General features: G+C 35.1%; 1 protein-coding gene across 11 annotated transcripts in view; it reads right to left on the reverse strand.

Moving 5' to 3' along the window:
* Positions 1-27,726, reverse strand: part of CCDC138 (coiled-coil domain containing 138) — a 109,920-nt gene that overhangs the window by 24,377 nt on the left and 57,817 nt on the right. For 10 of the 11 annotated variants that reach the window (XM_072844331.1, XM_072844329.1, XM_072844325.1 and 7 more), the window contains 2 exons: positions 20,653-20,769; positions 4,841-5,033 (listed from right to left, as the gene is read on the reverse strand). In XM_072844331.1, the coding sequence (XP_072700432.1) occupies positions 4,841-5,033; positions 20,653-20,769 (310 nt within the window). Of the gene's footprint in view, positions 1-4,146; positions 4,278-4,840; positions 5,034-20,652; positions 20,770-27,726 lie in introns of all 11 variants that reach the window. The other variant, XR_012039394.1, reaches the window with a different exon arrangement.

Here is a 27,726-nt window from a genome sequence, read left to right on the forward strand (position 1 = left end):
TCCTTAGTTATCTGACTGTAAAACTGAAGTTCTTAATACTACATTGTTCCTGCTATCTGAGAATGGCAATAATTCCTACATTTCTACAGGCCTCAAGTATAAATAAATACATAACTTATAAATATATAAGTCTGCGTAAGTTGGGGGCCAAGTGTTGCAGGAGCAGGACAGCACAACTGGCCGATGCACACAACTAAACGGGGAGAGAGTCTAATGAGAAAGACAAGAAATCTGTCCCTAAAACAATACTATTAGATAAGATTCTTATCTTTCAGTTCTCATATCTTTACATAGATCAAATTAGTATGTACATACTGAAGGTTTTATTAATTAAAATATTTTTACATTGACTGCCACACCTACATACTTAAAAATTGCTAATAACATATAATATCCTACTCTCCTCATGTGACACTGTTAAAGCTCGGAATATTTAGGGTCAAGAAAAGATCTAGGTCCCTTACAAATGCCTGACCCTCAATTTGCTCTTTTGTAAAAATGACATCATCATCTACCTCTTAAGGTTACTGTGGGGAATAAATTTGAAAAAACCAAATGAATGATTAGAAAAATGTCAACAACAGTGCAAGAACTTATTTCCTTCACTATTCCAATTGTGGGTTTGTCAATTATTTATCCTTTGTCATTATTAGACAGCACAGGTTATGATACATTTTGGTGATTCCTGTAAGCAGAACGCACTTCAAAAATGGTAAGCTACAACACAATCAAAACTGTACTTGTTTCAACTCTGAACTAGACACCACAAAGTTAGTACCTCTGGTTACTAGAGGGGAGGTGGTAGAGGGGTGGGGATAGAGTGAAATAGGTGATGGGGATTAAGGAGGGCACTTGTCATGATGAGCAATGGATGACACATGGAAATGCTGAATCACTCTATTGTACCCCAAAAGTTACATAACACTGTATGTTAACTAATGGAATTAAAATAAGAACTTAAAAAAAATCCCACATTTCTAAAGATAGTTTTGGTAAATATTATATATTAATCTTAGAAATGAACTATTGCATTATAATTTGAAATACTGAATATCGAAATATTGTATTATAATTGGAAAATACATGAATTTTATCAATAAAGACTTAGTTGGCATTATATTCAATTACTTTATTTTTGTGAGTGTAATGGATATAAGACTATACCTTACAGTTAAATTTTATTTCTGAGGATCAGTGTAGCACAGTGACTAAGAGTGCAGACTTAACCTCTCTATGCCTCAATTTCCTCATTTATAAAATTGAGATGTTAATGACATTTTATAACCTTGTTATAAGAATTAAATGAGTTGGTACACATAAAGTGCTTGGCCCATAACACAGGAAATGCTATGTAAGTATTTATTATTATTTCTTTCATTATCTCAGGAGTACCGGCTCTTAGGAAGTCACACAATAGGGTCAAGAGGGTGGGCTCTAGATATGGATAGAGGTGAGCTGAACCAGACTCTGTCAAATACTGGCTGTGTGGCCTTGACACAATTATCTAACTTCTATAAACTAATAACCACTAATATAGGAATAATAATATTCAGAGACAATCTATAAAGGGCTTAGCATTATAGCATCAAATTTATACCAAGTATTATGTTTTTGAACAACCTATTTGCACTGTCTATTCAATGGAAATCAGGTATTATCTTACAAATATATTTATTTAGGTTACTGAGTATTTAATATTACCTAACACATTTATCTACTTCCTCTTTACTTTTTATAATAAATTTATTCATCTTGTAATGTATACTTTTCTTTTTATAAATAGAAAATATCTTCTTACCAGAGTTTTTTTTTGTTTTTGTTTTGTTTTGTTTTTTTATTTCTTACCAGAGTTAAGACAAGTCTGTTACTCTAAGAGTTTTTATGTATGAAATTTTAGTTCTTCCAAATTTGCTGCAGCACATAAGACAATATATCTAACTTTTATTTTTCTCTATACTTTTAATTATTTCCCTTAATTGTATTTAACACATGTCTTTTTCCTTTTCTGTTCTTTTACTTGGCTGGCTTTGCTCTATCCCAAGAGACTATAAACTAAGGTCCACCAGCTGTCTTTCCAACCCTCAGCCTACTGAACCTCTAGAGCACCTGACAATGAAGGCAGAAAACACAAGGTCAAGAAGGATCAGTTCATTAGCTCTAGAATTTGATACCAATGTGAATTTCACCTTTCGTCCATTCAGCTTTTTTAACATTAATTTTCTCTCCCTGAAAGTGTTCCTCAGGGTAATATGAACCTTCATAAGGTATTACAATTTTGCCTCAGAAACTGAAAGACAGCATTTCCCAAATTGTTCTTTGCAGAAAATTAGTGCTGCATATCACTTTTCCAAAAAGGGTTTGGAAGTTAAGTAAGTTTCGGAAATGTCGCATAAAAGTGTATTCAAGTTTTATAGATTCATAAAGCCCACTAGTAATGAAATTAAAGTACTGGCATTATTAAGTTTTAGTTACTCCCAAATTTCTCAAACATTTTTAACTGAAGGCCATAACAGTGAATTGAATGAAAACTAATCACAGATGTGTTTGTCATAAATGGCAAATTAGGAATGGTTTTACAACTTTAGAGAACCGTATTATTGCTTTATATGCTTTGTTAATCAAAATTAGGAGAGGATCATGGGTGGTAATTTTTTTTTAAGATTTTATTTATTTATCCATGAGAGACACAGAGAGAGGGGCAGAGATATAGGCAGGGGGAGAAGTAGGCTCCTAACGTGGGACTTGATCCCAGGACCCCGGGATCACAACTGACTCTTGATTTTGGCTCAGGTCATGATATCATAGTGGTGAGACAGAGCCCTGTGTTGGGCTCTGAGCTTAGCCCGGAGTCTGCTTGGAATTCCCTTCTTCTCCCTCTGCACCCATCCTGGCTTGCTCTCTAAAATAAATATATATATTTTAAAAAGTGTTATGATATAATTTGTATGTTTTTAAAAGAAGATAAAAGTAATGTGCTTTGAGAGGTTGATAACACCATTTGAGGAGCAGCTTGTGACTGTACCACATGTTATTCTGTTGAATAACTCACTGTTCTTGCATGCCATGCTCTTCCATAATTCCAAACTCTGGCTCATACTGTTCCTTGAGGAATGGCCTTCTTTATTTTCTGCCTATAAAATCCTACACATCCCTGATAGTCCAGCTCAAATCCTAACTCCTTATACTAAATCCTCTCCTGATCTCCTAATTATACCACCAGAACTAATTTTTATCATCTCTCTTTAACCAGAAGCACATTATTTAAACTTCTGTATCAATAATAAGATGAAGCAGAAAAATATTTACAACCTACTTACCCAACAGACTCTAAGGACTTTGAAAGCAAGAACTGTCCTATAATTCTTTCTTCAAAAAGTGACTTACATAAGAAAGCAACCAATTCACTAATTCAATATATATATATTAAGTGCAAATTGTGTCATTTCTGGACTTAATATTCCTATTGCCCTATTTTAGTGTTTTAGAAGTACTCATTTTTATTATATATCATGACTATTTCAATTTAACTTTAAAATTTTATTTTTATTTTTTAAACAAAAATACAGTTGATGTATAATGTTACAATTGTTTCAGGGTTGTGAGATTAAGCCTTGCATCATGGAGCCTGCTTGAGATTTTCTCCCCCTCTGCCCTCCCCCGCCCTAAAAAGTCCTTTATTTCTGTCATTTAATCTCAGCAATAATCTTTATTACTCTGTCCATTCATCTATTATTTACCCAGATCTTGTTTTTTTAAGATTTTATTTATTCTTAGAGGGAGTGCATGTGAGCAAATGCAAGTGGAAGAAGGGGCAGAGGGAGAGGGAGAATATCTTTATTTATGCCCTATTATATTTCACAAAGAAATGAAGTTTACAGATACCATACTAGATTTATATCCAAATTTTACACTCTTTGTTTTACTTATATTAACAAGATTTCTTTACATATATGATTGCTGTTAGTGATATTCACAGTAGTCATGATATACAGCCATGGGTAGTCATAGATAGTAATGATAATATTGAAAGTCAACAGACTGTGAATTTCTTTGAAGCTCATTTTCTGAAACACAAATTTTATCAGGCTACTATAACAAATATCAGAGACTGTGTAGCTCACATACAACAGGAATTTTTTTGCTCACAGTTCTGGAGTCGGTGAAGTCCAAGACAAAGTTGCCAGTATGGTCGCCAGTATGGTGAAGACCCTCTTTCTGGTTCACAGCCTGTACCTTCTTTCTCACTGTGTCCTCACAAGGTGAAAAGCTAGAGATCTCTGTGGAGATTCTTTTATAAGGGCAGTAATCCCATTCATGAGGGCTCCACCCTCACGATCTAAGCACCTTCTAAAGGCCCCAACTAGTATTACCATCATCTTTAAGGGTCAGCATTTCACCATATGAATTTTGCAGGAGACATAAATATTCAGAACCCAGCATATGATATTCAATAAATTTCTTAGCTAGTTTTATTGAATGTCCTTGATTTATATAGAGTGAATGAATGAATGAATAGTTTTCTGTATTCCTTCTGGACATTCATCTTTTTTTTTTTTTAATGACTCACTGAAGATGGTCAGCATGTCCAATACTCTACTGCACAGAAGTGGTATTGAGTCCCACATCGGGCTCCCTGCATGGAGCCTGCTTCTCCCTCTGCCTGTGTCTTTGCCTCTCTCTCATTCTGTGTCTACCATGAATAAATTAATAAAATCTTTAAAAGATAAATAAATAAAAAATAAAAATGGAAAACATATTTGGCTATGTAAGAATTATTTCATTACGTAGAATTCCCTTCTGTTTATGAAAAACTATATCATAAGCACATGTGAAAGCTTACCTTGAGTGACTGTTTTGAGAACAATTAAAGTTGATAAAAATCTCAATGGTAAATTGGAGCTTTTAAAGAAAGCAGCTGTCTTTGGTTTATTCTCCACTGAATGTTCTAAAGAATTATCCTGAATTCCCTTAGTTACTACTCCTTTGAATATGTCTTCACCCAATCTCCTCAATGTTGATGTCATGGTTGAATGCTGTCAAAAATATGTACCATCTTAATATATTTACTTATATCCATGATATATTTCAAATACGACAATCAAATATAGAAACTAAAAATGTCGATTTTTTCTAATTAAAAAATGGGTTAGAAATATGCAAGATTAAAAAGAAGTAATTTTATAATCAACTTTTCTAAATTATTTATGACTTTTCCTAAAAGAAATGAGCAGCCTACAAGAATTAAGAAATTGGAGATGTAATTTTCTAAGAACAAAATTAGGAGAATTGAGTCAAGATTCAATTTGAAAATGTTTAAGAACATAAGATCATGATATGTTTCTGGCACATACAAATCAAAGGAGCAGAGACACTATAGGTTCTTCACACTCCTCCACCATTACTGACAAATGGCTTGTTTGGGTATATCTTACAGTGTTGGCTTATAAAATGATCACCTAGGGCCTTCCTGTTTTATAGATCACTATGATCATAACCATCACAGTAATTTTGATAACTTTTAACAATTGCAGAAGAACAAGACACTAGGTTAGAATCATGGATAATTCTCATGATGAATAAACTAAAACAAGACAATGGGCAAAACAGAAATACTGACATAAATACTTCTAAAATAATATAGGCTTAAAAAAATAAAATAATATAGGCTTTTATGATATTCCATATATATTTTAAGAACCAAGTAAAGGAAAATCATTTTACAGAGAAGAGTGCATGAGCTAGACTCAGAAGTAGCTTAAATATAGGTAACAAGTATTTGCTTTAGAATTTCAATATATTAAAATTAGAGAGATATGGACACGTGGGTAGCTCAGTTAAGTGTCTCTTGATCTCAGCTCAGGTCATGATCTCAGGGTTGTGAGATCAAGCCCTGTGTCAGGATCCACACTGGGTGTGGAGCCTGCTTGAAATTCTCTCATTTTCTGCCCTCCTCCACTCCCTCCCTAATTATAATAACAATAATAATAATACATTAAGATTAGAGAGATATATTGAGATTTTATGGGTATCAAAAGGCACAATGTTTCGGTGGTGAGTGGCATAACAAATGCAATCTAATTTAAATATATGGCCAATAAACTTTAAATTTGAAAAGGAATACTTATATACTATTGGTGGAAATATAAGTTGGTATAGCCACTGTGGAAAACAGTATGGAGGTTTCTCAAAAAATGAAAAAAAGAAATACCACACTACCCAGTAATTCTATTAGTTATTTACTCAAACAAAACAAAAACATTAATTTGAAAAGATGTGTAGGGCAGCCCAGATGGCTCAGCGGTTTAGTGCCACCTTCAGCCCAGGACGTGATCCTGGAGACCCAGGATCTGAGTCCCACATCAGACTCCCTGCATGGAGCCTGCTTCTCCCTCTTCTTGTGTCTCTGCCTCTCTCTGTGTGTCTCTCATGAATAAATATATAAAATCTTTAAAAAGAAAAAAAAAAAAGATGTGTATACTCCTTTGTTTATTGCAGCACTAATTTACAAGAGCCGAAATATGGAAGCAACCTAAGTGTCCATTAACAGGTAACTGGATAAGATGTGGTGTGTGTGTTTATATACATATATATACACATATACATATACATACATACATACACAAACACACAATGGAATATTATGCTGCCAAAAAAACAGATGAGATTTTGCCATTTGTGACAACATGGATGGACCTAAAGAGTATTATGCTAAGTGAAATAAGTCAGATTGAGAAAGACTGTGATTTAACTGCTATATGGAATCTTAAAAAAAAAAAAAAGGAATAAACAAACAAAAAGCAGAATCAACCTTTAAATATAGAGAATAAGCTGATGGTTGCCAGAGGGAAGAGAGGTGAAAAGAAGGGCAAGATGGGTGAAGGGGAATGGGAGATACAAGCTTCCAGTTATGGAAGGAATAAGTCACACTAATCAAGGCACAGCACAGGGAATATAGTCAATGATGCTGCAATAGTGTTATAGAGTGACAGATGGTACTTATACTTCATGATGAGCAGAGCATACGTACAGATAATTTGAACCAGTACGTTGTATACCCAAAACTAATGTTAACACTGTGCATCAACTATATTCAAATTAAAAAAAAAAAACTAAGTTTTTACAATCATTAGGAAAAGATAATATGTATGTATGTGTTCTAAAACTTTGGTATAAAAATAGAAGAAAATATTAGAAATTCTACAAGTTTGTTAATGCCTCACATTTCTCAGACTTGGAGTTGAAAAAGCTGACAACCTGGCAAATGCAGACAAAAAAGACCCAACATAAGCTTGTTCTCTCTAGCCAAAAGGCTAGGAAAAGAGCAGCCTTGCAAGACCAAAAACGTTTTTAAAATTTTTATTTAGATTTTTTTTTTAAGATTTTATTTATTTACTCATAACAGACACACAGAAAGAGAGGCAGAGACACAGGCAGAGGAAGAAGCAGGCTCCATGCAGGGAGCCCGACGTGGGACCTGATCCCGGGTGTCCAGGATCACACCCTGGACTGAAGGCGGCGTTAAACCACTGAGCCACCTGGGCTGCCCTAAAATTTTATTTAGAGAGAGAAAGAGAGCGAAGAGTGGAGAGGGAGTGACAGAGGGAGAAAGAGAATCTAAAGCAGGCTTCACACCTACGCAAAGCCTGATGTGGAGTTCGATCTCAGAACCCTGAGCTGAAATGAAGAGTCAGGGGCTTAACCAACTAAGCTACTGAGGTGCCCCAAGACAAAAACTTTTAGACAAAACCACAATCCAACCAAATATCCCACCAAATATCTAGATGATCTAACACCCACCTAAATGAGCAAAATTCCAAGGAGAGCTTACACTTCTACCCTCAACCAGGCAGTTACAAGGTATCCATGAAGGCTATGTGAGGGGTAGTAATTAGATACTCCCATCCCTCCCAGTTAGGGAGGTATCAGTGGAGGCCTAGTGGGGAATCTGGACTTCTACTTCACTAGGCAATAAAGAGAAGCCAACCTGTATTTCCTCTGCAAGAGCAGTGTCAAAAGAAAGTCAGATAAAACGGAGACCCAGAGTCTTATAACAGAATACCAAAATGTCCAGTTTTCAATAAAAATCACTAATCACACAAAGAACCTGGAAGATCTCAAACTGAATGAAAATCAGTAATTGCCAACACCAATGGCACAAAGATTTAAGAATTATCTGACAAATATTTTAAAGCAGCAATGATAAAATTAGTAATTATGCATTTTTTTAAAAAAATGAAAAATAGAAAACCTCATCAAAGAAATAGAAGTCTTACTAAAGAAAACATAAGGAACCAAATGGAAATTTTATAACTGAAAATACATTAACCAAATTAAAAACAGATGGGTTTACTAGCTAATTGAATCCAACAGTACATTAAAGGGATTATTCACCACGATCAAGTTGGATTTATTCCTGGGCTGCAGGGGTGACTTAGTATCTGTCAAACAATCAACATGATATATCACATTAATAAAAGAAAGGATAAGAACCATATGATCCTCTAAATTTATGCAGAAAAAGCATTTGAAAAAATACAGCATCTTTTCTTGACAAAAACCCTCAAGAGAGTAGGGATAGAAGGAACATACCTCAACATCATAAAGGCCATATACAAAAGTTCCACAGCAAATACCATCCTCAATGGGGAAAAACTGAGAGCTTTTTCCCCAAGGTCAGGACCATGACAGGGATGCCCACTGTCACCACTATTGTTCAACCTAGTACTGGAAGTCCTAGCCTCGGTAGGTAACAGAAAGAAATAAAAAGCATTCAAGTTGGCAAGGAAGAAGCCAAACTTGCACTCTTTGCAGATGATATGATACTCTATGTAGAAAATCCCTAAGACTCCACTCAAATATTGCTACAACTAAAATATGAATTCAGCAAAGTCCAGGATATAAAATCAATGTAGAGAATCTGTTGCATTTCTATACACTGATAATGAAGCAGCAGAAAGAGAAATGAAGGAATCAATCCCATCTACAACTGCACCAGAACCAGAAGATACCTAAGAATAAATTTAACCAAACAGATCAAAGATCTGTACTCTGAAAACTATAGTACACCAATGGAAGACACTGAAGAAGACACAAAGAAATGGAAAAATATTCCATGTTCATGGATTGTAAGAATAAATATTGTTAAAATGTCTATACTACCCAAATTCACAGTTTAACACCAGTAAAAGTAACACGAATATTTTTCATAGACCTAGAAAAAACAATCCTAAAATTTGTATGGAATCACAAAGACCCCAAATAGCCAAAACAATCCTGAAAAAGAAAATCAAAGCTGGAGGCATCACAGTCTCAGACTTCAAACTGTATTACAAAGCTGTGATCATCAAGACAGAATGACACTGGCAGAAAAACAGACACATAGATCAACGGAACAGAAGAGAGAACCCAAAGATGGGCTCTCAACTCTACAGTCAATTGATCTTCAACAAAGCAGGAAAGAATATCCAATGAGAAAAAGATAATCTCTTCAACAAATAGTGTTGGGTAAACTGGACCATGACATGCAAAAGAATGAAACTAAGACCACTTTCTTACACCATGCACAAAGATAAACTCAAAATGGATGAAAGACCTAAATATGACATAGGAAACTATCAAAATCCTAGAGGAGAACATAGGCAGCAACTCTTTGACCTTGGCCTCAGCAACTTATTACTAGACACATAGCTGGAAACAAGGGAAACAAAGGCAAAACTATTGGAATTCATCAAAATAAAACACTTTTGCACAGCAAAGGAAACAACAAAACTAAAAGGCAGCCTACAGAACAGAAGAAAATATTTGCAAATGATATATTGGATAAAAGTATAGTGTCCAGAATGTATAAAGAACTCATCAAAATCAATACCCCAAAAATAAATAATCCAGTTAAGAAATGGGCAGAAGATATGAACAGACATTTCCCCAGAGAAGACATACAAATGGCCAACGGACACATGAAAGTGCTCAACACTGCTCATCATCAGGGAAATACAAATCAAAACCACAATGAGATACTACCTCACACCAGTCAGAATGGCTAAAATTAACACCACAGGAAACAACAGATGTTGGCTAGAACGCGGAGAAAGGGGAACTCTCTTACACTGCTGGGAATGCAAACTGGTACAGCCACTCTGGAAAATGGTATGGAGATTCCTCAAAAAGTTAAAAATGTAACTACCCTATGACCCAGCAATTGCACTACTAGGTATTTATCCAAAGGATACAAAAGTGCTGATTCGAAGGGGCTCACATACCCCAATGTTCATAAAAGCCCTATGGATAATAGCCAAATTATGGGAAGAGTCCAAATGTTTATGAACCAAGGAATGGATAAAGAAGTAATAGTGTATATACAATGGAGTATTACTCAGCCATCAAAAAGAATGAAATCCTGCAACAAGGTGGATGAAGCTAGAATGCATTATGCTAAGTGAAATAAGTCTGTCAGAGAAAGACAGATATTGTATGATTTCATTCATTTGTGTAATTTAAGAAACAAAACTGATGAACACGGGGAAAAAAAAGAAAAACAAGACAAAAATAGGGAAGCAAACCATAAGAGACAACAAACTAAGGGTTGCTGGAGAGGAGGTAAGTGGGGGGATGGGCTAAAGGCTGACAGGTATTAAGAGGATACTTGTTGGGATGAGTCCTGGGTGTTATATATAAGTGATGACTCACTAAATTCTACTCCTGAAACCACTACTACACTATATGTTTACTAACTTGTATTTCAATTAAAAAAGAAAAAAATACACAAACAAAAAAAATAGGTTCAACAGCAGAATGGAGGACACAAGGAAGTAACTGGTTACCTGGAATTTAAAACAATCTGAACAATGAAAAAAAAAAACTGGAGGGGAAAAATAAACAGAGATTCCAGGAACTGAGGAAATATAACGAAAGATTTAATAATCATATCAATCAGAATTCTGGAAGGAAAAACAAACATGAGGTGAGGCTGAAAAAGAAGTAATGGCTGAAAACTTCCCAGATTTGGAAAAAAAAAAAAATTAGAGACTGAAGAAGCTGACCAAACCCTAGAAAGGATAAATCCAAAGTGATCAACAAGATATATCAATAGCCCATCTTATGAAACCTAAGGAAAAAAGAAAACAAAAGCAGTAACAGAGAAATTAACATAAAAGAAGCAAGCAATTCAAGTAACAGTAGATTCCTTATCATAAGCCATGGAAGTTGTCTAGAAGAAATTAGCACCTACATTTTTCAAGTATTAGAAGAAAAGAACTATCATCTCGGAATCCTCTACCAAGGAACACGTGGGTGGCTTAGTTGGTTAAGTGTCCGCCTTTGGCTCAGGCCATCATCATGGGGTCCTGAGATCAAGCCATGAGTTGGGCTCCCTGCTCCCTGGGAGGTCTATTTCCCTCTCTCCTTCTCCCTCTACTTGCTGTTCTCCTTGCTTGTGCTCACTCTGTCAAATGAAAGAAAAAAATCTTAAAAAAAAAAAAAAAAAGAATCCTATACCCAGTGAAAATATCCTTCAAGGATGAAGAGGAAACTTGGACACTATAAGATGAAGTGAAACTAAAATAATTTGTCATCAACAGACCTATTCCAAAACTGCTTAAGAGAAGTTCTCTATGGTGAAATGAAATAATAAAAGAAGGAACCTTGGAATATCTGGAAGGAAGAAAAGAACTCAGTAAGCAAAACATAGACAAATGCAATAGACTTTCCTTCTCCTGAGTTTTATGTTTGACAGTTGATGCAAAAATGATAACACTGTCTAATGTGATCCTTAATATATGTAGAAAAATATTAGCACAATAATATTATAGACAGAGGATTAATAAAGGGATGAAAAGGCAAAGTTTCTATACTTCAGTTGAATTAGCAAAATGAAAACACCAGCAGACTGTGGTAAGTTATTTATATACAATGTGGTACCTAGAAGGACTAATAAAAAAAATACTATAAAAAGAGACTCAAAATTCTATAAATAAACCAAAATGGAACTTTAAAAAATGTTCAAGCAACCCACAGCAAAGCAGGGGAAAAGAAAACCCAGAGAAGTGAAAAAGATACACAAAAACAAACAGTAGCAAAAAAATAAACTTAAGCCCTAACATATCAATAACTACATTAAATATAAATGGCCTAAATATACCAGTTATAACACAAAAACTCAGTAAAGTTGATTTAAAAATAAAATCTAGCTATCTGCTATCTATAAAAATTTCATTTCAAATATAACAATGTAAACAGATCAAAATTAAAAGAATGGAAAAGACACTATGAATCTAAGGAAAGTAGAGTGGTTATATTAATACTAGAAAATAGATCTCAAAGCAAAGAAAACTACCAGGGAGAGTGAGAAACTTACATAATGATAAAAGAGTCAAACCACTAAGAACACGTAACAATCATAAATTTATATTCATAAAGCAAGAGAGTTGCAGAACATATGAGGCAAAAGATGATAAAACCAACAGGAGAAAAATGTAAATTCACAATTACAGCTGAAGACTTCTCTGAACACTCAATACAAATAGACAAAATATTAACAAGGATATAAACTAACTCAAAACACCACCAACCAGTAGGATCTAATCCACATTTCTAGAACACTCCACATAATAAGAGCAGAATACACACTGTCAGCCAAACAATGTCAACAATACAACCAAACCAGAAAAACAGAAAGGTAAAAGATCTAAAACGAACTTCTAAATAATTCATGAGTCAAAAAGGAAGTCTCAAGGGAAATTTTTAAAATAAATTAAACTACAAGAAATGAAAATGCAATATACCAAAATTTGCGGGACACAGTTAAAGCAGCACTGACAGAAAAACAGCATTAAAAATAGCAATATATTAGAAAAAAAGGAAGTCTCAAGTGAATAATTTAAGCTTTTACCTAGTAAACTAAAAAAGGAGAACAAAATAAATCCAAAGCAAACTGAAGGAAGGCAATAATAAGGGATAAAAGTGAAAACTATAAAATACTGAAACTAAAAGATAATCCTTTAAAAAAAAATCAACATAACAAACTTCTGGCAAGAAAGAAAAAAAAATGACAAATTAATCAATACTAGGAATGAAACAGAGGATATTACTACAAACACTGAGGACATCAAAAGGATAATAAAAGAATACTATGAAAAACTTTACACATACATCCTTAACATGTTTGAGCTTAGACAAGGGTTCACTCAATTCCTTGAAAAGCACAAACTTCTACAAATCACTCATATAAGTTACATGATATCCCTATAACTATTTAAGAACTTGAATTCATAAAATGTTAAAACCTCCCTGGTGCACCCAGTGGCTCAGTTGGTTAAGTGTCTACCTTCAGCCAGGTTATGATCCCAGGATTCTGGGATTGAGGCCTATATTGGGCTCTCTGTTCAATGGGGAGCCTGCTTCTCCCTCTGCCTGCTACTCCCCATGCTTGTGCTCTCACCCTTTCTCAAATAAAATCTTTAAAAAAATTATAACTAAAAAAAATTCCCCAAAAAAGACATCTCCAGGGTGACAGTTTCATAGAAGAATTCTACCAAATGTCTAAAGAAGAATTAACAATAATTCTATTTTCTTTCAAAGAAAGAAGATGTAACACTTACCAATTAATTCTATGAACATAGTATTACCTTGATACAAAACCAGACAGATAGTATAAAAGAAGAGAAACCTGCAGGCCAATATCCCTAATGAATATATACTCTTTAACAAAATATTAGCAAACAGAATTCAGTGAATATAAAAAGAACCATACCACATAGCTAAGTGGGGTTTATTTCAGGAATATATGGCTAATTCAGTATTTGAAAGCCAAACAGTAATGCACCACATTATCAGGTTAAAGAAAAAAAAAATCACATGATTATATCAATAAATGCCAAAAAGTGTTTTAAAAAAGTTTCAATACTCATTCATGATTTAAAAAAAAAAATCTCAGAAATATAGGAATAGAGGGGAACTTAAATTTGATAAAAATCACCTATAAAACCACAGCTAAAATTATGATTAATAGTGAAGGACTATTTTCTCCTCTAAATTCAAGAACAAGCCAAAGATGTCCATTACCATTCATATTTACTATAGTCCTACATATCATAGCTAATGCAATAGAAAAATTAGAGGCAAATGTATAAAAAAAAGGAAAACAAAAGAGCTTTCTTTATTCGCAAATGCATGACTATATAGGAAATCCCAAATAATCTTTAAGACAAATCCTAAAACTAGTAAGATCATGGTCACAGGATACAGAATAAACAGAATATCAACATGGATACCAAAATTTAAAAATAACATTAAATATGCAGCTGAAAATCTAACAAATAATGTACAGGAATTTTATGCTTAAAACCATGTAACATGGATGATAAAAATCAAATTTATAAATAAAATGGAGGAACATATCATTTCCTGAAATGGAACACTCAACACAGTTTTCTCAAATTAAATACAGGTTAGTGCAATTCTATCAAAATCCCTGCAAGATATTTTGTAGATAAAGAAGATTATTCCAAAATTTATAAGGAAAGGCAAAGGAACTATTATAGTTAAAACATTTTTGAAACACAACAGTAAAATGAGAGAAAATCAATATACCCAATTTCAAAACCTATTATAAAGGTATAGGAATCAACGGTATGGAATTAGCAAAGAACAGACACACATATACCTGGAAAATAACAAAGAACTCAGAAAGAGACCCACACAATTATTTCTAACTAACAAAGGTACAGAGGAAGGAAAGCCTTTTTTATAAGTGGAGCTTGAGTAATTAGACATTTATAGGTCAAATATTAACCTTGATCCAAGTCTCACACCTCATACAAAATTAATTCAAACTACATAGCCTTACATGTAAAATGCAAAAGTTTAAAACTTTAAGAAAAAACAGGATAAAATCTTCACAGTCTAGGATTAGTTAACAAATTCTTACACTTGACCCCAAAAGCAACATTTGCAAAAGGAAAAAATGATTCACTGGAAATCATTAAAACTTCAAAGCTCTGCAAAAGACTATCTGTTAAGAGGATGAAAATACAAGCTACGAAAAAGAAAAAAAAAATTTCCAAACGATATACCAAACAAAGGACTAGTATCTAAAGTATATAAAGAACCCTCAAAACTCAACAACAGAACACAAAGAGTCCAATTACACAATGGGCAAAAGACACAAACAGAATAAAGAGGCTACACATGTGGAAAAGTAAACACATGAAAACATATGTTCAGCCACTGGAGAGATGCAAATTAAAACTCCAATGAGAAAACAATACTATCAGAATGGTGAAAATAAAAAATAGTAACAACACTAAATGCTGGTGAGGCCATGGAGAAACAAGATCACAGATATTGCTGGTAAGAGTGTAGGCCCATTAGCAAACTAGACATGGATGAAGAAATAATCTTTAAAGATATATCAACAGAAACTTCAAAAATTAAAATATAAAGAGAAAAACACACAGAACAGAATATCCAGAAATTATGGGATAATTACAAATGGTGTAACATACAGGTAATGGAAATAAATACCAGAAGGAAAAGAAAAGAAAGGAATAAGAGAGATATTTGAAGCAATGACAGAATTTCCTCCAAATTAACATAGGAAATAAAACCAAGAAGTTCAGAGAACACCAAGGAGGATGAATACCAACTCCATCCCCAAAAGACGACACCAAGGTATATCATATTCAAATGGCAGAAAATGAAAAAATAAAGATTTTTTAAAAAATTGATAGAAGCCAGAGGAAAAATATAGCTTATTTATATGGAAGCAAAGATAAGAATTATATCCAAATTCTCCTCAAAAACCATGTAAGCACAAAGAAGTAGAATGAAATTTTTTAAATATTGAGGAAAAAAACTCCACCAACCTAGAATTCCAAATACTGTGAAATTATCCACCAATAATAAGGATTTTCTCAGACCAACAAAAATTGAAGGAATCTGTGACCAGTAGACCAGCCTTGAAAATAATATTAATAAAAGGTCCTTAGAGAGAAGGATAATTATATCTGGATGTGCATAAAATAAGAAATAGCATTAGAGAAGGAATATGTACATAAAATACTTTTATCTTATTAATTGATCTAACATAAATTTCTTGAAAATAGCAACAATTATTGATGCTTCTGTGTGTGCACATGTATGTGTACATATGCATGCTTATGTATGCCTATGTATAAGTGAAATGAACGACAGGAATGATACAAGGGAATACAAGACAGAAGAAATGAGCAGTATTTTGTTACAGTAGTACCCCTTTATCTGAGGGGCAGATGTTCCATGACTCCCAGTGAATACCTAAAACCATGAATAGTACCAAACTATTTATAAACTATTCTTTTCCTATACATATATATGTATGATAAAGTTTAACCTATAAGTGAGGCATAGTAAGAGATTAGCAACAATAACTAATATTAAATAGATTATAATAATATGAGTTATGTGAAAGTGGGCTCTCTCTCTCCCTCCCTCTCTCAAAATATCTTATTGTAACTGTACTCACCCTTATGATGATGATGATGTAAGACAGTAAAATATTTACAGGATGAGATGAAGTGAGGTAAATGACACAGGCATTATGACCTTACTTAGCGTTAGGCTAATAATGACGTTCTGACAATACTTCAGAAGAGGATCATCCACTTCCATACTGTGGTTAACTGTGGGTAACTGAAGCCACAGACAGTGAAACCACAGATAAGGTGGGTCTACTGTATTATAAGATACTTATATTACATGTAAAGCTGTATAGTGTAATTGTAAAGTGGATTTACATTAGTTGTAAATTGTATATTGCAAACAGTAGGACAACCACTAAAAAAGGTAAAGAAAGAGATGCTAAGAAAGAAGGGAAAGTAGAAGCATATAAAATGTCCAATTAAAACCACAAAAGGCGGGAAAAGAGAACAAAACAGGAACAAAGAAAATTGTTAATGAATAAAAACAGTAAAAACTTATGGTAGATATTAATTCAACAATAACAATAATCACTTTCAATATCAATAGTCAAAATACAACAATTAAAAGAGACTATTAGAGATGCCTTGGGTGGCTCAGCAGTTTAGCTCCTGCCTTTAGCCCAGGGCGTGATCCTGGGGTCCTGGGATCAAGTCCCATATCAGGCTCCCTGCATGGAGCCTGCTTCTCCCTCTGCCTGTGTCTCTGCCTCTCTCTTTCTCTGTGTCTCTCATGAATAAATAAATAAGATTAAAAAGAGAGAGAGAGAGAGAGAGACTATTAGAGTGAATCAAAATAGAAGACCCACTATACAATGTCTATAAGAAACTCACTTTAAATATAAAGACAAATACAGACTACAAGTAAATGGATAGAAAGATAGACCATGCTAACACTAATCGATAGAAAGCTAGAATAACTGTATTAACTTCAGACAAAGCAGACTTCAGAGCAAGGGAAGTTACCAGGGAAGGAGGGGCACTACATATTGATAAAGAGTCAATTCTCCAAGAATACATAATACCTTTGATATAGTAAATACTTTTTAGATACAACACCAAAGGCATGATCCACAAAAAATAACTGAGAAGCTAGACTTCATTAAAAACTACTCTGTCAAGAGATTGAAAAACAAGCTACAGATTGGAAATAGAAAATATCTCCAAAGACAAATCTGATAAAGAACTGTTAACCAAAATATAGAAAGAACTCTAAAAGCCCAACTGTAAGAAAACAAACCAATTAAAAAAAAAATGGGGAAAGAACCCGCAAACCTCACCAAAGAAGATATACAGATGGCAATAGGCATATGAAAAGATCCTCAACGGTATGTCATTAGAGAATTGCAAATAAAAACAAGATCTGACTATACGCCAATTAGAACAGCCAAACTGAAAACACCAAATGTTGGTAAGGATGTGGAGCAACAGGAATTCTCATTCACTGCTACTGGAAATGCAAAATGGTGTAGCCACTTTGGAAGGCAGCTTATAGTTTTTCAAAAAACTAAACATACTCTTACCATATCTATCCAACAATTGTGCTCCTTGGTATTTATGCAAAGGAGTAATGTCCATACAAAAACCTGCACATGGATGTTTACAGCATCTTTATTCATACTTGCCAAAACTTGGAAGCAATCAAAATGTCCTTTAGTAGGTGAGTGGATAAATAAACTGTGGTACATCTAGACGATGGAATGTTATTCAGCACTGAAAAGAAATAGGCTATCAAACCATGAAAAGACATGGAGGAATCTTAAATGCATATTGCTAAGTGAAAGAAGCCAATCTGAAAAGCCTACATACTGTATAATTCTAGCTATATGATATTCTGTAAAAGGAAAAACTATCACATTATGTAAAAGGCAAAGAGTAAAAGAATTAGTGGTTTGCAGGAGTTAGGGATCAGAGAAACATGACTAGGCAGACCACACAAGGTTTTTAGGGCAAACTATTTTTAGTAACAAATTATTCTGTATGATACCATACTGGTGGTTACATACCATTATATTTTTGTCAAAACTCATAGAAAGTAAAACACCAGGAATGGTAACTAATGTATGTAAACTATGGGCTTGGGGTGAAATAACATATCAATGTGGGGTCATCAGGTTTAACACACTGTAACAATTTTTTTTTAAAAGATTTTATTTATTTATTCATGGGGGGGGGGCAGAGACACGGGCAGAGGAGAAGCAGGCTCCATGCAGGGAGCCCGACGTGGGACTCGATCCCGGGTCTCCAGGATCAGGACCTGGGCTGAAGGCGGCACTAAACCGCTGAGCTACCGGGGCTGCCCCACACTGTAACAATTTTAACAAATTCTGGTACAGGAAGCTGACAGTGTGGGAGACAGTATTTAAGTGGGGTCTGGGAATATACTGGAAATCTCTGTTCAATTTTGTTGTGAACCTAAGTTTGTTCTAAAAAATAAAAGTCTGGGTAGCCCTGGTGGCACAGCGGTTTGGCACCGCCTGCAGCCTAGGGTGTGATCCTGGAGACCCGGGATCGAGTCCCACATCGGGCTCCCTGCACGGAGCCTGCTTCTCCCTCTGTCTGTGTCTCTGCCTCTCTCTCTCTCTGTGTCTCTGAATAAATAAATAAAATCTTATAAAATCTTTAAAAAAAAATAGAAAGCAGTCTCATCTCTTTAAAAAATAAAAATAAAAAATAAAAATAATAATAAAAATAAAAAATAAAAGTCTGTATACATTAAAAAACAAGCAACATGAGGAATCAGTATGATGACTGAACAATCATTTGCCTATATCAATGTCAATACTGTGGTTGTGATATTGTACTAGTTTCACAAGATGTTATCACTGGGGGAAAGTGGGTTAGGGACACAAGTGATTTTTTTGTTTTAGTTCTTATTACTACAAGTGAATCTACAATTATCTCAAAATAAATAGCTTAATTTAAAAAAGTACATGCAATCAGACAATTGTTACAACTAAAATATTAGAAATCCTTCAATAAATGTTGAATAAACAAACAGGACAGTGCCAAGAATGCTACTTTCTACTAGAAATGTAGAAGCACACTGGTAGTCCTGTCTATAATAGCACACAAAGTACATGCAGAGTATATATTTGTAGATAAAAATAAACTGTAAATTATCTGAAAATGAAAAGAATATTTGGAAAGAAGATAAAAGAAAATTTTACTTGATTGCTGAGCACAGCCTTTTGTGGCTGAGACAAGCATTCAGCCAACCATTTTTAGAAACCATTATACAAACAGAAAAATCAAATTGTAAAAAGAAGATAGCAACAATACAAGATCTGATAATCCATACAACTTTGTTTAGTAAAACATGTAGTTAAGACCAATAAATTAAAAATGATTTTCTGTGGGTGGGGGGCACATGCACATGTGCATACCTGCTCACATTGCCTACTTACGCACCACAGAGGCAAAATATTTGAAATACTACCCAAGGAAAGTTATTTCTCCTTAAGTTTAATAATCATACATATAATAATCAGTGTTATTACTATGATTTATATATAATTATAATCAATTAACACTACTTGATCATCAGTACTACACTAAGTGGTTTAGCTGTGTGCTTCTTAAATTCCACAAGACCAAGATTACACTACCCAAGCACAAATTTGCATCTCTCCTTTAAGTAAATGAAAGCTATAACAGTGTTTACCAATATTAACTAGGGAAATAAAATTTTACAAAATTACTACAGCTAATAGCACAAATGATTACATACATATGACATAATTTAAATTGAATGAACCTTATATAAATAGGTAACATGTATGATTCATTTTATAGATACTGGAATAATTTTTCTGCTTTGATTAGGCTACTGTAAAAATCACTGTCCAATTTACCTAGTGTGCATTTACTGGCATTAACACAAGAAATCTTTAATTTCTATTACCTTCAGTAAAATATGAAAAATTATAAGTTAAATAATGGGGGAAGGGGACAGTGGTTTTAACAACCTAATAGAGTGATATTTACTAAGTACTCCAATTTTCAAACTTAAAAAACGTTACATATTAAATAAAACCTATAGCACTGAGAAACAGTATTTATAAAAGACAAGATAGTAGTGAATAAAACAAAGAAGGCAAAAGTCCTGAAATATAAACCAAAGAAATCTGTAAAAGAACAAGATCAAGAGAAATAATACTGAACAGAGTATCACTTAAAGAGACTCCTATTAATCAATTACCTGTGCTGCCGCATCCAGCTGTCTTAGAGACCAATATATAAATTTCACAAAAGGCTCGTGAAGTTTGGTATTCACAAATGGCATCCACTGTAGCTGCTCTGTCATCAGAGGCAAAAGCTAAAGATAAAATAATGGAAGTTATAAATGCACAGTAATGTTAGATGGCAAAAATCAATTACCATGATTTCCCTAAAGTTTCCTTTTTCAAAAGAATAAAATTCTGTAAAAAAAACCTCACTTTGGAACCACGTTCCACACAATATAGAAATACATATTTGAAATTTTAAATATGCACATCCTTTAACCCACCAGTAGCACATCTAAGATTTTAAGGAGATGAACCTATATAAACATATTCTCTGGACTTTAAATGGTTAAATAAATTTATGATAAATATATAACCATTAAAAATGATAATAGAGGGGATCCCTGGGTGGCGCAGCGGTTTGGCGCCTGCCTTTGGCCCAGGGCGCGATTCTGGAGACCCGGGATCGAATCCCACATCGGGCTCCCGGTGCATGGAGCCTGCTTCTCCCTCTGCCTATGTCTCTGCCTCTCTCTCTCTCTCTCTGTGACTATCATAAATAAATAAATATTTAAAAAAGAAATGATAATAGAACCTGTATTTAGATGATAAAAGCAGGTTACAAAAGAGCAAGTATAACTGGGTCCCGTTTATATAAAATACCTATATGAATTTATATTGAAAAAGAGATATATGAAAGAATGTTTTTTTAAAATATTAACAGTAGAGGCACCTGGGTGGCTCAGAAGGTTAAGCCTCTGATTCTTGGTTTTGGCTCTGGTTATGATCTCAGGTTTGTGAGACTGGGCCCCATGTGGGACTCTGTGCTCAGCTCAGAGTCTGCTTGAGATTCTCTCCTCCCCTCACCTGACCCCTCCCTGCCACACTCACCCTCGCTCACACACGTGTATGCACACCTGCTCTCTCTCTAAAATGAATAAAAAACAAAAAATAAAAATAATAGCAGTAAAATTTAGCAGTTGCTGTAATACTTTCCTCTTAATATATCTGCCTTGCATAAATAAAAAGCATTAAAGTCAATTTGTAAAAATAATAAAATGTTTAAAAAAGATGTCTATGAACACTGCTTCAAAAATATGTTACTTTGCTACAGGACTTCAAGACCATAGAGATATTCTAAGCCTTTGATTGAATAATCCTACTTCTGGTATATTACCTAAGAAAAACACCTAAAATACAACCTTCCAAAAGTACAGTATTATTACACTGCTTGTAAGAATAAAAATGCAAAAAATAAATAAATAAATAAAAATGCAGAGGTAACTTAATCACCTAGCAACACGGAAATGGTTCAAGTCAAGTGTACAGCCACTCAGGGAACTAAAGATTATGAACAAGAAAAATATTAATGTTAAATTAAGTGAAAATAATAAAAGTTAGGATACAGAATCATATGTAATTAGATCACAGATATGATCAATAAATATGGAAATAAATGTTCGAGTTTGGAAGGACATATATGACCTTTCATAGTACCATCTAGGGACTACTGACCACCTCCTCCTTTTGAAATACTCATTCGTGGTGGGGGAGGCAAGATGGCCAAAGAGTAGGGGACCTCATTTTATCTGGTCCCTGAATTTAGCTAGATATCAAATCATTCTGAATACCCATGAATTCAACTTGAGATGTAAGAAAATATCTGGAGCTCTACTCATAGTTTTTGCAAGGTAGGACATGCAGAGAAGTGATTCTGAAGGGATATGTCAGAAGATAAACAGTGGGCGGGAGGGAGCCTCTTAAGCCAGCTACCAGAAAGTGATATAGCTCCAAAGGGCAAAATCGGAACTCTTAGAAACCAGCTCCAGTGAGAGACATCCCTACTTGAAAGGTGCTCAGGTGGTGAAATGGGGCAGAATTCTAGACAAGAAAGTATGTTCTCAGGATCCCTGGAGTCACAGAAAGAATGGGGGTGCCTGAGCTGGTAGAGTTCCCAAGCATTGGAGCGGAGAAACATTATAGTCAGGGAGCCCAGGATAGGGCCCTCAGCTCAGTTTGCCATAAAACATGAGCCACAGCGTAATCAAGTGATGGTTTGCTACATGGGGACCCTACAAAGGACAGGAACACAGGAACCCTCCACCTTCTCCTGGGAGGGTCCGGGTGGCTGTGCACACCACCAAGGGGAGAGCTCTCAGTGCCAGAGCCCTGTGAAAAACAGCAAAGCAGCGATCCTCTCCTTACCCCAGAAGGGGCAGATCAGCTCTCAGGGTGGGGATCTGTAAAGGACAGTAATAGGCGACCTTCTGTCTTCCCCTGGGAGGAGTGGAGCGGGTTCATGCAGGATTGGGCGGATCACTCTCTGAGCCAGGGCCCTGCAAAACGCACAAATCAGTGACTCTCCACCTTCCCCTGGGAGAATCCCACCGCAGGAGTCTATAGAGTTTGGCAGACATAAAAGTGAAGACCATTTATTCCTGAGGGTTTACTGCAGAGAATGGGCCACGATCTTTTGATCTTTCAAAAGGCTCTGGGGCTAGAGATCCAGCATGGCCATTTTTGTTTTGATCCTCTGAAGAGGCACAGAAAGTCTTCAGAGAACAAAAGCCACATAGAGCAACCAAAAACAGCTTACACTGAGCTCTGCCCCTCAGTGTAATGAGGGGTCCAGTACAACTCTGCCAAGGTACAGAAACCTGAGAATCAGCATAGCAGACCCCTCCTGCTGGAAGGAAGATGAGCTGGAAGAACAGTGAACAGCAAATTTATAGACCACATAGGACTGTAAAACTCAGAGTGAGAGAGGGTAAATAGTATATAGAATTCAAGGTTTTTCCTCATGATTCATTTATTTTTCAGTCTAAAATTTTCCATTTCTTTTTTTTTTCTCTTTTCCCTTTTCAACTAGTTTCTTATTTTATCAACCTTTGATTTTAAAATATTTTTTAACTTATTTTTTTATATTTACATTTCATATGTATACTCTTCATTTTTGGCTTCCTTTCACTCTATTCAATTTTATTTTTGTATATATATACACATATATAAATTTTACATTCTTTACAATTTGGGATTTAGCATCTCCTAATACACAGACCAAAATACACTCAGGACCAACTGCATCACCCTGTTTTGTCCATCCTGTGAGATTATAGTCTTTTATTCCATTCCCCTTTATTTTTCTTCCTTTAAAAAATTTCTTTTTCTTTTTCTTCTTCTTTTCTGGTTTCTAATCTCTTTGGATTTGTCTAGTGTGTATCTTAACTTGGGTTGTGGTTGATATTTTTGAAAGTACTCACTCATTCATCTTCTCTTCTCTGGGCAAAATAACTAGAAGGAGGAATTCACAACCAAAGAAAGAACCAGAGGTAATACTCTTTGCCACAGATATAAGTAAAATGTCAAAGATGGAATTCCAGATAACAATTATAAAGTTACTAGCTGGGCCTGAAAAAAGCATGAAAGACTCTAGAGAATCTACTAGTACAGAAATGAGATCTAATGCTCTGACATGCAGTCTAAATTGGATGCTCTAACAGCTAGGGTAAATGAGGCAGCAGAGAGAGTAAATGACATAGAAGACAAGTTGATGGAAAGGAAGGAAGCTGAGGAAAAGAGAGAAAAACAACTAATGGACCATGAGGGCAGGCTTCGAGAAATCAAAGATGCCACACAACTTAAAAATATTGGAACTACTGGAATCCCTGAGGGAGAGGAAAGAGAGAGAGAGGACCAGAAAGTATATTTGAGCAAATCATAGCTTAGAACTTTCCTAATCCGGGAAAGGAAATAGGCATTCACGCCCAAGAGATAGAGACGTATAATAGTGAAGACTGAAAATTTCAGGGATAAAGAAAAACTCCTGAATGCAGCTCAATACAAGAAGTCCTTAACCTCGAGGCATAGGAACACTAGACTGGCTTCAGATCTACCCATAAAGACCTGGCAGGCCAGAAAGGGCCAGCATGATATAGTCAGGGTACTAAATGAGAAAAACATGCAGCCAAGAATACTTTATCCAGCAAGCCTCATTCATTTGGAAGGAGAGATAAAGGGCTTCCAGGACAGACAGAAACTGAAAGAATATGTCACCACCAAGCCAGCCCTGCAAAGAATACTAAGGGAGATACTGTAAGCAAAGAGAGAGCCTAAGAGTAACATAAACCAGAAAGAAACAAACACAATCTACAGAAACAGGGACTTTATAGGTAATAAAACGGCACTAAATTCACATCTTTCAATAGTTACTCTGAATGTAAATGGGCTAAATGCCCCACTCAAAAGACACAGGGTATCAGATTGGATGAAAAAGCAAGACCCATCAGTATGCTATCTACAAGAGACTCATTTTAGACCTAAGGACACCTTCAGATTGAAAGTGAGGGGGTGGAGAACCATTTCCCATGCTAAAAGCCCTAAAAAGAAAGCTGGGGTAACAATCCTCATTATCAACTAATTAGACTTTAAACCAAAGACTGTAGGAAGAGATGCAGAGGAGCACTATATCATACTTAAATGGTATACCTAACAAGAAGATCTAACAATTTTAAATATTTATGCTCCTAATATGGGAGCAGCCAATTATATCAACCAATTAATACCCAAATTAAAGAAACATTAATAATAACACAATAATAGTAGGGGACTTCAACACCCCACTCACAGCAATGGACAGATAATCCAAGCAGGAGATCGACAAGGAAACAAGGACACTGAATGACACACCGGACCACATGGACTTCACAGATATATACAGAACATTCCGTCCTAAAGCAACAGAATACACATTCTTCTCGAGTGCAAATGGAAATTTCTCCAGAAGAGATCACATACTGGGTCACAAATCCAGTCTCAGTACCAAAAGACTGGGCTCATTCTCTGCATATTTTCAGACCACAACACTTTGAAACTTGAACTCAAACACAAGAGGAAATTTGGAAGGAACTCAAACACTTGGAGGTTAAAGAGTATCCTATTAAAGAATGAATGGGTCAACCAGGAAATTAAAGAAGAATCTTAAAAATTCATGCAAACTAATGAAAATGAAAACACAACTGTATGAAACCTTTGAGATACAGGAAAGGTGGTCCTAAGAAGGAAGTACATTGCATACAAGCCTCTCTCAAAAAATAGAATAATCCCAACACAGCCTAACCTTGCACTTAAAGGAGCTGGAGAAAGAAGAGCAAAGTCTAAGCCAAGCACAAAAAGAGAAATAATAAATATCAGAGCAGAAATCAATGAAATAGAAACCAGAATAGTAGAACAGATCAGCAGAACTGAAAGCTGATTCTTTGAATTAATAAGATCAATAAACCCCCAGCTAGACTTAGCAAAAAAAAAAAAAAAAAAAGAGAGAGAGAGAGAGTAAAGACTCAAATTAATAAAATCATGAAAGAGAGGAGAGATCACAACCAACACAAAGGAGATACAAATGATATTACGAACATATATGAGCAACTATGTTCCAACAAATTAGGAATTCTGGAAGAAAACAGATGCATTCCTGGAAACTTAAAAACTACCAAAACTGAAAGAGGAAGAAATAGAAAACCTGAACAGACCCATAACCAGCAAGGAAACTGAAGTAGTCCTCAAAAACTTCCCAAAACAAATGGCTTCCCAGGAGAATTCTACCAAACATTTAAAAAGAAGAAATAATACCTATTCTTCTGAAGCTGTTTTAAAAAAATAGAAATGGAAGGAAAACTTCCAAATTCTTTCTACGAGGCCAGCATTACCTTGATCCCCAAACCAGATAAAGACCCCACCAAAGGGGATCCCTGGGTGGCTCAGCAGTTTAGTGCACCTGCCTTTGGCCCAGGGCAAGATCTTGGAGTCCCAGGATCAAGTCCCACATCGGGCTCCCTGCATAGGGCCTGCTTCTCCCTCTGCCTGTGTCTCTGCCTCTCTCTCTGTGTCTCTCGAGAATAAATAAATAAATTAAAAAAAAAAAAAGACCCCACCAAAAAGGAGAATTACAGACCAATATCCCTGATGAACATGGATGCAAAAATTCTCACCAACATACTAGCCAATAGGATCCAACAGTACATTAAAAGGATTATTCACCACAACCAATTGGGATTTATTCCTGGGCTGCAAGGGTGGTTCAACATTCACCAATCAATAAACATGAGAGATCACATTATAAAGAAAAGAACCACATGATCCTCTCAAATAATGCAGAAAAAGCATTTAAAAAAATATAGCATCCTTTCTTGATTAAAACTCTTCACAGTTTAGGGATAGACAGAAGATACCTCAATATCATAAAAGCCATCTACAAAAAGCCCACAGCAAATACCATTCTCAATGGGGAAAAACAGAGCTTTTCCCCTAAGATCAGGAACATGACAGGGATGTCCATTATCACCACTATTGCTCAACAAAGTACTGGAAGTCCTAGCCTCAGCAATCAGACAACAAAAAGAAATAAAAGGCACTCAAATTGACACAGAAGTCAAACTCCCAGTCTTCACAGATGACACGGTACTCTATGTGGAAAACCCAAAAGACTCCACCCCAAAATTGTGAGAACTCGTTCAGCAATTCAGCAAAGTGACAGGATATAAAATCAACACACAGAAACCAGTTGCATTTCTATACACTGACAATGAGACAGAAGAAAGAAATTAAGGAATCGATCCCATTTACAGTTGCACCAAAAACCGTAAGATACCTAGGAATAACCAGAGAGGTAAAGGATCTGTACTCTAAAAACTAAAGAGCACTTATGAAAGAAACTAAAGAAAACACAAAGAAATGGAAAAACATTCAATGCCCATGGACGGGAAGAATAAATATTATTAAAATGTCTATGATACACAGAGCAATCTACACATTTGATGCGATCCCTATCAAAATATCATAGACATTTTTCATAGAGCTGGAACAAATAATCCTAAGACTTGTATAGAATCAGAAAAGACCCCAAACAGCTAGAGGAATGTTGAAAAATAAAACCAAAGCTGGGGGCATCACAATTCCAGATTTCAAGCTGTATTACAAAGCTGTGATCAAGACTGTATGGTACTGGCACTAAAACAGACACATGGATCAATGGAACAGAATTGAGACCCCAGAAA

This window comes from Canis lupus, chromosome 11 (assembly GCF_048164855.1).
Source record: "Canis lupus baileyi chromosome 11, mCanLup2.hap1, whole genome shotgun sequence".
Classification (NCBI taxonomy): domain Eukaryota; kingdom Metazoa; phylum Chordata; class Mammalia; order Carnivora; family Canidae; genus Canis; species Canis lupus.